General features: G+C 39.4%; 1 protein-coding gene across 1 annotated transcript in view; it reads left to right on the top strand.

Moving 5' to 3' along the window:
• Positions 1-12008, top strand: part of LOC136572951 (alcohol dehydrogenase 1-like) — a 77357-nt gene that overhangs the window by 23191 nt on the left and 42158 nt on the right. Inside the window, exons 3-4 of the mRNA XM_066573996.1 lie at positions 155-296; positions 4057-4144. Coding sequence (XP_066430093.1) covers positions 155-296; positions 4057-4144 — 230 coding nt within the window. The remainder of the gene's footprint in view (positions 1-154; positions 297-4056; positions 4145-12008) is intronic.

Here is a 12008-nt window from a genome sequence, read left to right as displayed (position 1 = left end):
TTTATATATATATATATATATATTCTCAAATGTTATTTGTGCACAATAGTATTTACAAATAAAGATTTCTAGTAGATCGGGGCGCTTTTCACACTGCCTATGCCACTGGTAGACTAAGAAAAATGTCATGCAACTCAAATTATTTCTTTCACAGGTTTGTGCAAGTGGAATTTGCCACACTGATGACCATGCCCTGTCAGGTGGAATGGCTTCTTTAAATTTTCCCGTTATATTGGGCCACGAAGGAGCTGGAATAGTTGAGAGCGTTGGGGAAGGTGTATTCAAAGTTCAGCCAGGTAATTAAAAACAATTATAGTAAACTCTACATTATAAAGGATTTCTGTAAGGGAGGTTAAACATGAAACAATTTTTGGTAAAACATTACGGCAGTTTTTGAGGTGGTTTTGTGATCTAAAGTCAGAAGTGGATCCAGCAGGAAGGAGAAGTATAAGTCTTTCCTTATATTTCCAATTCTTTATAACCCCCTCCCACCCTGCAGGGTAACAATATGTTGTGGCTCACTAAATCATACTACTACAGTGCCATAATGGTGCCTGTACCATTATTTACAGATGACAGCTGTATTGTACAACTGGCATCCCACATGAAAGGCTGGGATTGCTGACTGGACATCTAAGGGAACTTTCACACACAACGAAATATTCTGCAACAACTTTATGGAATATACCCTCTTGTGGAATATTCAGCATCAAAATCTGCACTGCTGGCCTGTAGATTTTGATGCAAAATTGGAAATAGCAGAATTCTGCATCAAAATCCGCATTCAGACATGCAAGTTTTGGTGTGGAATTCCAGGATGGCGTATTCCACAACGTTGTTGCAGAATGTTCCGTCCCGTGTGAAAATAAAGGAGATAGAATAATACCTCCACAGTGCCACCTATTGGAAGGCAGCATTCCTTCAATCCAATGTTAGACTCTTTACACAAGCCTTGTAACAATGACTGGGAAATAAAAGCAAAGCCAGACTCCATGTAAAGACAACTGTTTCAGCATATTTGTCCTTCATTAGTGTAAAGTAGGAGTCTGACTTTGCTAGTGAGAGGCCTGGAATGGGGGTCGGAAATGCTATCTTTTCTCCTAAGGTCCCATGTGAAAGCACCCTAAAGGGTTAATAGAGGAAGGTAGTTCCTTCTGTTAGCCTACTTGCAGTCTATAATGCGATTATGAAGGGTTGATGCGTTGCCGCAGCAACCCAAGGCCTGACAGTGGCCACTAAGCCTGCCACCACTGCAAATATATAAAAATGCAGCTAATGCAATATAGAGGTATTTCAGTGTATTATCTGAGCTATCTTAGAAGTGTATGTTTAAGTCCCATACAGTAAAAAAAAAAAATTTGCACTGAACGACAAAATGTTTTCATATCATTTATACTGCATTGTGAACACTGTAATAAAGGCAGAATTGTCGTGCTTTTCTAACCTGTCCCCCTAAAAAAGACTACCACAAAAACTGCAGTATTTCTCAAAAAATTTGCTGTGTGTGCAGCATCCCATAGGGTGACCCCGGACACAGGGCATGTGTTGAGGATCGGGGAGGGTAGGATGCTGACTGGTCACAGCAGCACCTACCATGCTCCCTCCCAGAGGGATGCAGGTAGCCTTGGCCAGGGCAGCCTAATAAGTGGTAGAACAGGGATAGTAGTTTTTACGGGTGACACAATCATTCAGATACACACCGGAATGACCTTCAGCAGACAATAAATGAGCCACAGACAGATATAACGTACCTCAGGTCCCTGGGAATGGTCAGGGCCTGGAACAACTTTACTTAAACAGACTTCAGCAGTACAAGTAGGCAATCTTCCAAGTGCAGGCATGTAGACAGACTTGATTAAGAGTACCTCCACACAGTGATCCCAGGCTTCAGGACACCCATGTGTGAACAATTGAAGACATGTACCTCCCCCCAGCGGTCCCAGACTTTCAGAATGCTAAGGCATTAACAATTGAAGAAGAGTACCTCCACCCGGCAGTCCCAGACTTCAGGTCGCTCAAGTGTGAACAATTGATAAAAGTACCTCTGCACTGGGCCTTGGGGAAAACTCTACTTACTTCTCTCTCACGCTCTCTCTCCAATTGGGGCTCACTCATCTCTCATTCTAGATCAGGCAATCCTGGGAACCTCTCCTCCTCTTCCATTTTTTACTACACGAGGGTTAAAGGTACCTCCCTGTAGCTGGCCCTCTTCATTAGGAACGCAGAAGTCATGGACTTTTTTTCCCGCTCTCAGACACTCTTATTTATACACTCACTCATACCACGTGACTGAACATAAACTGATACATTCACAGGCAATCTGCAGGCTTTGCAAACACTTAAAGGGGTTGTCCGGCCATAAACATTAGGTCTCATTACTTCTGTTTGCCCAATACAATGCACTTTGTAATATACATTGTGCATTGTAAATTAGGCAAACAGAAGTTATTCACTTACCTTTTGGAGTGCCCCCCCCCTGTGTTGCTCCTCGGTTGCCATTGGTTCCGACAAGTCTCTTGTCCTCTTCTTGTCGGGCCAGCTCCAGGTGTTCTCTGCACGGGGACGCGCTTCTTCTACTCCGCGCATGCGCAGTAGATCTTCTTCTGCCGGCTGCTTCAGGAAGCTCTGGTCTGCCTGCAGGGGACGCGCGGCCGCGGGATCTTCAGCTGACAGGTAAGGGGAGTGAAGGAGGGGGAGTGGAGTGGAGTGCCGGTCTCTCACGGGGGAGGGGTGCTGCGAGCTGTCAGTAGTCAGGGGTGGGGGTGGGGAGGTGTAGGGGTGACAGACCTGTCAGTCAGTAGTCCCGGGATGGGGGTGAGGGGGAAGGTGGGGGAGCTGCTGGTCGGACCTGTCAGCCAGTGGGGGGGGAGGAGGATGCTGCTGGTCGGAGCTGTCAGCCAGTGGGGGGGGGGAGGAGGATGCTGCTGGTCGGAGCTGTCAGCTGTTGGCTTGCGGGGCGGGGGGGGGGGGGCTCTGCTGGTCGGAGCTGTCAGCTGGTGGCTTGCGGGGGAGGGGTGACACTGGAGGGGAACACTGTGGGGTGCATGTGTAGAGGGGGCTGTGTGTGTGTCAGTCATGTTTGGTGCTACTTTCACTTTCAATAGCTGAGGATCGCGATTCTCTGCTATTGAAAGTGCTGCTACAGATCACGATCCTGCTAGACCTGTGACAGCTGTTAGCAGGAGATTCCTTCGTCTCCTCAGCATGTCCCCTCATTACTGGACACTGTGACAGGGCTGTCCCAGTATCCAGTGATGAGGGGACATGCCAGGGAGATGAAGGAATCTCCTGTTACAGTTGTCACAGCTCTAGCAGGAGATCGCACTGCTCTCCCGGCCCTCTCATTGCTCTGAATGGGACCGGACGGCTGCCGGCTCTATTCAAAGCAGTGAAGCGTGCATTTGCATTATGATGCCGGTCCTCCAGTCATGTGACCGGTGTCATCGGGAGCGCGCACGCTGAGGAGAGAGAGGCAGCAGTGCATCATGGGAACTACCCAGCGGCGCCATCTTTGAAGAATTCTTCAGGCAAACTTTATAAAGGGAAGAAAAGGAATGAAAAGGTAAGCAGAATATCGATTTTTATGGGAAAGGCTGTTGTGTGTGATGCTTCTACTCCACAGGGCATTAATGGGGGGGAAAAAAATCAGTTTGGGCGGCGGACAACCCCTTTAACCCATCACATGCTGCAGCTGTGCAATACACATAACAGAATGACTAGACAGATTTGCACAGTGCACTAACATAAGACATGACATGTATGACATTATGGAGGGGGTCTGAAAAGTATGTACTGGGCCACTACATGTGAAGCTCCCATAATCTGTCTTTCTCAACATACAAACTGTAATAATTTACATTCATATAAACCATTTATAATCTCCCTGTATCCCTGCCATTGTTTTAGTGATCTCTGCAGCATATGAGGGGCTCGTGGTAGCCGACATTCATTTCCATGATAAAGGGAGATTGTCAACTTAGTAGAACTCATGAGTTAGCATCATTGTTGTTATACTACTAATTATCGCCATTGAATCTTTCCCCCTCTTTTTTTTAGGCGATCATGTTGTCCTGCTGTGCAGTCCAATGTGCATGCAGTGTAAAGCCTGCCTGCATCCAGAAAGCAACTTCTGTGAAAAAAATGAGTATGTTATTTGTTTCCCCTCTATAGTGAATGTCACTTATATTTTCTAGTATTTTACAGATAATGAAATTTATTTTATTTTTCTAATCTGTTTTTATTATATTTTTCTAGATTTTTTTTCTTCTATTTTCTACATGATAATGAGGTCGGCCATCTTGCCTAAGCATTAAGAGATGCTTTACAGCAGGACTCATGGTCCATAGACTCAATAGACAGGAACTGGCCCATTGACTTCTATGGGAGACTATTGTAGACATGTTCTATGACTTGTGCAGAGTTCATTGTTCGGAAGGGGAAATAGATTCGCTGTGATCATCACCTATAGTGAATGGCGGATCCTGTGTTACCTATAAACAGGTGTCATGTTTCATTGTAATCCTGCTTATTATGAAAATAAGAAGACTCCTGGAAAGTTCTTTCTACAGAATAGGAAGTGTTATTAAACTATTAATAGGCTTAGTGGCCAGTTTGAAAAATGCACCATTGTACAATTTATTTAAATGTCGGTTGTGACATAGAAAAGAAAAACACCAACAATTCTTTAAAAAAATATTTGATTTATACAATGGGTCATTTTCTAAAGACGCATTCCCTTTAAATTGCACATTATCCAATATGTTACTACAGGGATAATCTTGTGAAATGCTTTTATAGTTTAATCTAGCCCATAATTATAAACACTTTTTTGTATTTTGTTTGGTGAAGTTTTTGACTTTGAAAATATCATAATTGGATTTCTTGTAAATATATACAAACTAGCTGATATACCCGGCTTTGCCCGAGTTAATTTGGTACTGGTGTTTATCTGGTGTTCACACGGAAAATCTTATGAAGTCATGGTTACTTTAGAGATACTGAGGAAAAACATATGTTCACGATTTTGCATAGTTCTCTGCGTTACCCATGAAACCCCACGTGGAGGCAACCATGCGACGTTTCCTTTATATAAAAAGACATCAGGAAGTGAGAGAATTAGATTACGTACATAAAATTTGGACACTAATTCTTTTGCGCTTAGAATTGAATAATCGAGTTGGGACCCATTAACTTTTCATACTTAGGACACAATCAATGCTTGTGCCAAATTTCATGTTTCTATGACATTGTGAAGTGAGAGATTTAGATTATGTACGTAAAATTTGGACGCTAATTCTTTTGCGCATAGAATTGAATAATGGAGTTGGGACCCATTAGCTTTTCCTATTTATGACATATTCAATGCTCGTGCCAAATTTCCCCTTTCTATGACACTGGAAAGTGAGAAAATTAGATTCCGTACGTAAAATTTGGACGCTAATTCTTTTGCGCATAGAATTGAATAATGGAGTTGGGACCCATTAGCTTTTCCTATTTATGACATAATCAATGCTCGTGCCAAATTTCCTGTTTCTATGACACCGGAAAGTGAGAAAATTACATTTCGCACGTAAAATTTGGACGCTAATTCTTTTGCGTATAGAATTGAATAATCGAGTTGGGACCCATAAGCTTTTCCTATTTATGACATAATCAATGCTCGTGCCAAATTTTCTGTTTCTATGACACCGGAAAGTGAGAAAAATACATTCCGTACGTAAAATTTCGACGCCAATTCTTTTGCGCTAGAATTGAATAATCGAGTTAGGACCTAAGAACTTTTCCTCTTTATGACATAATCAATACTCGTGCCAGATTTCACGTTTCTATGATACCGGAAAGTGAGAAAATTAGATTCCGTACGTAAAATTTGGACGCTAATTCTTTTGCGCATAGAATTGAATAATCGAGTTGGGACCCATTAACTTTTCATATTTATGACACAATCAATGCGCGTGCCAAAATTTCATGTTTCTATCACATTGGGTAGTGAGAGATTTAGATTATGTACGTAAAATTTGGACGCTAATTCTTTTGCGCACAGAATTAAAAAATGGAGTTGGGACCCATTAGCTTTTCCTATTTCTGACATAATCAATGCTCGTGCCAAATTTCCTGTTTCTATGGTACCGGAAAGTGAGGAAATTACATTCCGCACGTAAAATTTGGACGCTAATTCTTTTGCGCTAGAATTGAATAATCGAGTTGGGACCCATTAGCTTTTCCTATTTTTGACATAATCAATACTCGTGCCAAATTTCACGTTTCTATGACACCGGAAAGTGAGAAAATTAGATTCCGTACATAAAATTTGGACGCTAATTCTTTTGCGCATAGAATTGAATAATGGAGTTGGGACCCATTAGCTTTTCCTATTTAGGACATAATCAATGCTCGTGCTAAATTTCCTGTTTCTATGACACCGGAAAGTGAAGAAATTACATTCCGTACGTAAAATTTGGACGCTAATTCTTTTGCGCATAAAATTGAATAATCGAGTTGGTACCCATTAGCTATTCCTATTTATGACATAATCAATGCTCGTGCCAAATTTCCTGTTTCTATGACACCGGAAAGTGAGAAAATTACATTTCGCACGTAAAATTTGGACGCTAATTCTTTTGCGTATAGAATTGAATAATCGAGTTGGGACCCATAAGCTTTTCCTATTTATGACATAATCAATGCTCGTGCCAAATTTTCTGTTTCTATGACACCGGAAAGTGAGAAAAATACATTCCGTACGTAAAATTTCGACGCCAATTCTTTTGCGCTAGAATTGAATAATCGAGTTAGGACCTAAGAACTTTTCCTCTTTATGACATAATCAATACTCGTGCCAGATTTCACGTTTCTATGATACCGGAAAGTGAGAAAATTAGATTCCGTACGTAAAATTTGGACGCTAATTCTTTTGCGCATAGAATTGAATAATCGAGTTGGGACCCATTAACTTTTCATATTTATGACACAATCAATGCGCGTGCCAAAATTTCATGTTTCTATCACATTGGGTAGTGAGAGATTTAGATTATGTACGTAAAATTTGGACGCTAATTCTTTTGCGCACAGAATTAAAAAATGGAGTTGGGACCCATTAGCTTTTCCTATTTCTGACATAATCAATGCTCGTGCCAAATTTCCTGTTTCTATGGTACCGGAAAGTGAGGAAATTACATTCCGCACGTAAAATTTGGACGCTAATTCTTTTGCGCTAGAATTGAATAATCGAGTTGGGACCCATTAGCTTTTCCTATTTTTGACATAATCAATACTCGTGCCAAATTTCACGTTTCTATGACACCGGAAAGTGAGAAAATTAGATTCCGTACATAAAATTTGGACGCTAATTCTTTTGCGCATAGAATTGAATAATGGAGTTGGGACCCATTAGCTTTTCCTATTTAGGACATAATCAATGCTCGTGCTAAATTTCCTGTTTCTATGACACCGGAAAGTGAAGAAATTACATTCCGTACGTAAAATTTGGACGCTAATTCTTTTGCGCATAAAATTGAATAATCGAGTTGGTACCCATTAGCTATTCCTATTTATGACATAATCAATGCTCGTGCCAAATTTCATGTTTCTATGACACCGGAAAGTGAAAAAATTACATTCCGCACGTAAAAATTTGGACACCAATTCTTTTGCGCTAGAATTGAATAATCGAGATGGGAATTATAAACTTTTCCTATTTATAACATAATCAATGCTCGTGCGAAATTTCACATTTCTATGACATCGGAAAGTGAAAAAATTACATTCCGTACGTAAAATTTCGACGCTAATTCTTTTGCGCATAGAATTGAATAATCGAGTTAGGACCCATTAGCTTTTCCTATTTATGACATAATCAATGCTCGTGCCAAATTTCGCGTTTCTATGACACCTGAAAGTGAGAAAATTACATTCCGAACGTAAAATTTGGATGCTAATTCTTTTGTGCATAGAATTGAATAATGGAGTTGGGACCCATTAGCTTTTCCTATTTATGACATAATCAATGCTCGTGCCAAATTTCCTGTTTCTATGACACCGGAAAGTAAAGAAATTACATTCCGCATGTAAAATTTGGACGCTAATTCTTTTGCGCATAGAATTGAATAATCGAGTTGGGAACCACTAACTTTTCCTATGTATGACATAATCAATGCTCGTGCCAAATTTCGCGTTTCTATGACACCGAAAAGTGAAAAAAATTACATTCCGCACGTAAAATTTAGACGCTAATTCTTTTGCGCATAAAATTGAATAATCGAGTTGGGACCCATTAGCTTTTGCTATTCTTAACATAATCAATGCTCGTGCCAAATTTCCCGTTTCTATGACACCGGAAAGTGAGAAAATTACATTCCGCACGTAAAATTTGGACGCTAATTCATTTGCGCATAGAATTGAATAATCGAGTTGGGACCCATTAGCTTTTCCTATTTATGACATAATCAATGTTCGTGCCAAATTTCCCGTTTCTATGACACCGGAAAGTGAAGAAATTACATTCCGCACGTAAAATTTGGATGCTAATTCTTTTGCGCATAAAATTGAATAATGGAGTTGGAACCCATTAGCTTTTCCTATTTATGACATAATCAATGCTTGTGCCAAATTTCCTGTTTCTATGACACCGGAAAGTGAAGAAATTACATTCCGCACATAAAATTTGGACGCCAATTCTTTTGCGCATAGAATTGAATAATCGAGTTGGGACTTACAAACTTTTCCTATTTATGACATAATCAATGCTCGTGCCAAATTTCACGTTTCTATGACACCGGAAAGTGAAAAAATTACATTCCGTACGTAAAATGTCGACGCTAATTCTTTTGCGCATAGAATTGAATAATTGAGTTGGGACCCATTAACTTTTCCTATTTATGACATAATCAATGCTCGTGCCAAATTTCACGTTTCTATGACACCAGAAAGTGAGAAAATTACATTCCGCACGTAAAATTTGGACGCTAATTCTTTTGCGCATAGAATTGAATAATGGAGTTGGAACCCATAAGCTTTTCCTATTTATGACATATTCAATGCTCGTGCCAAATTTCCTGTTTCTATGACACCGGAAAGTAAAGAAATTACATTCCGCATGTAAAATTTGGACGCTAATTCTTTTGCGCATAGAATTGAATAATCGAGTTGGGACTTACAAACTTTTCCTATTTATGAAATAATCAATGCTCGTGCCAAATTTCACGTTTCTATGACACCGGAAAGTGAAAAAATTACATTCCGTACGTAAAATGTCGACGCTAATTCTTTTGCGCATAGAATTGAATAATCGAGTTGGGAACCACTAACTTTTCCTATGTATGACATAATCAATGCTCGTGCCAAATTTCGCGTTTCTATGACACCGGAAAGTGAAAAAAATTACATTCCGCACGTAAAATTTAGACGCTAATTCTTTTGTGCATAAAATTGAATAATCGAGTTGGGACCCATTAGCTTTTGCTATTCTTAACATAATCAATGCTCGTGCCAAATTTCCCGTTTCTATGACACCGGAAAGTGAGAAAATTACATTCCGCACGTAAAATTTGGACGCTAATTCATTTGCGCATAGAATTGAATAATCGAGTTGGGACCCATTAGCTTTTCCTATTTATGACATAATCAATGTTCGTGCCAAATTTCCCGTTTCTATGACACCGGAATGTGAAGAAATTACATTCCGCACGTAAAATTTGGACGCTAATTCTTTTGCGCATAAAATTGAATAATGGAGTTGGAACCCATTAGCTTTTCCTATTTATGACATAATCAATGCTTGTGCCAAATTTCCTGTTTCTATGACACCGGAAAGTGAAGAAATTACATTCCGCACGTAAAATTTGGACGCCAATTCTTTTGCGCATAGAATTGAATAATCGAGTTGGGACTTACAAACGTTTCCTATTTATGACATAATCAATGCTCGTGCCAAATTTCACGTTTCTATGACACCGGAAAGTGAAAAAATTACATTCCGTACGTAAAATGTCGACGCTAATTCTTTTGCGCATAGAATTGAATAATTGAGTTGGGACCCATTAACTTTTCCTATTTATGACATAATCAATGCTCGTGCCAAATTTCACGTTTCTATGACACCAGAAAGTGAGAAAATTACATTCCGCACGTAAAATTTGGACGCTAATTCTTTTGCGCATAGAATTGAATAATGGAGTTGGGACCCATTAGCTTTTCCTATTTATGACATATTCAATGCTCGTGCCAAATTTCCTGTTTCTATGACACCGGAAAGTAAAGAAATTACATTCCGCATGTAAAATTTGGACGCTAATTCTTTTGCGCATAGAATTGAATAATCGAGTTGGGACTTACAAACTTTTCCTATTTATGACATAATCAATGCTCGTGCCAAATTTCACGTTTCTATGACACCGGAAAGTGAAAAAATTACATTCCGTACGTAAAATGTCGACGCTAATTCTTTTGCGCATAGAATTGAATAATTGAGTTGGGACCCATTAACTTTTCCTATTTATGACATAATCAATGCTCGTGCCAAATTTCACGTTTCTATGACACCAGAAAGTGAGAAAATTACATTCCGCACGTAAAATTTGGACGCTAATTCTTTTGCGCATAGAATTGAATAATGGAGTTGGAACCCATAAGCTTTTCCTATTTATGACATATTCAATGCTCGTGCCAAATTTCCTGTTTCTATGACACCGGAAAGTAAAGAAATTACATTCCGCATGTAAAATTTGGACGCTAATTCTTTTGCGCATAGAATTGAATAATCGAGTTGGGACTTACAAACTTTTCCTATTTATGAAATAATCAATGCTCGTGCCAAATTTCACGTTTCTATGACACCGGAAAGTGAAAAAATTACATTCCGTACGTAAAATGTCGACGCTAATTCTTTTGCGCATAGAATTGAATAATCGAGTTGGGAACCACTAACTTTTCCTATGTATGACATAATCAATGCTCGTGCCAAATTTCGCGTTTCTATGACACCGGAAAGTGAAAAAAATTACATTCCGCACGTAAAATTTAGACGCTAATTCTTTTGTGCATAAAATTGAATAATCGAGTTGGGACCCATTAGCTTTTGCTATTCTTAACATAATCAATGCTCGTGCCAAATTTCCCGTTTCTATGACACCGGAAAGTGAGAAAATTACATTCCGCACGTAAAATTTGGACGCTAATTCATTTGCGCATAGAATTGAATAATCGAGTTGGGACCCATTAGCTTTTCCTATTTATGACATAATCAATGTTCGTGCCAAATTTCCCGTTTCTATGACACCGGAATGTGAAGAAATTACATTCCGCACGTAAAATTTGGACGCTAATTCTTTTGCGCATAAAATTGAATAATGGAGTTGGAACCCATAAGCTTTTCCTATTTATGACATAATCAATGCTTGTGCCAAATTTCCTGTTTCTATGACACCGGAAAGTGAAGAAATTACATTCCGCACGTAAAATTTGGACGCCAATTCTTTTGCGCATAGAATTGAATAATCGAGTTGGGACTTACAAACTTTTCCTATTTATGACATAATCAATGCTCGTGCCAAATTTCACGTTTCTATGACACCGGAAAGTGAAAAAATTACATTCCGTACGTAAAATGTCGACGCTAATTCTTTTGCGCATAGAATTGAATAATTGAGTTGGGACCCATTAACTTTTCCTATTTATGACATAATCAATGCTCGTGCCAAATTTCACGTTTCTATGACACCAGAAAGTGAGAAAATTACATTCCGCACGTAAAATTTGGACGCTAATTCTTTTGCGCATAGAATTGAATAATGGAGTTGGGACCCATTAGCTTTTCCTATTTATGACATATTCAATGCTCGTGCCAAATTTCCTGTTTCTATGACACCGGAAAGTAAAGAAATTACATTCCGCATGTAAAATTTGGACGCTAATTCTTTTGCGCATAGAATTGAATAATCGAGTTGGGACTTACAAACTTTTCCTATTTATGAAATAATCAATGCTCGTGCCAAATTTCACGTTTCTATGAC

The sequence above is a fragment of the Eleutherodactylus coqui genome, chromosome 7 (assembly GCF_035609145.1).
Source record: "Eleutherodactylus coqui strain aEleCoq1 chromosome 7, aEleCoq1.hap1, whole genome shotgun sequence".
In the NCBI taxonomy this organism is placed as follows: Eukaryota; Metazoa; Chordata; class Amphibia; order Anura; family Eleutherodactylidae; genus Eleutherodactylus; species Eleutherodactylus coqui.
Note: the sequence above shows the minus strand (reverse complement) of the source record. Positions and strands in the feature narration are given on the sequence as shown.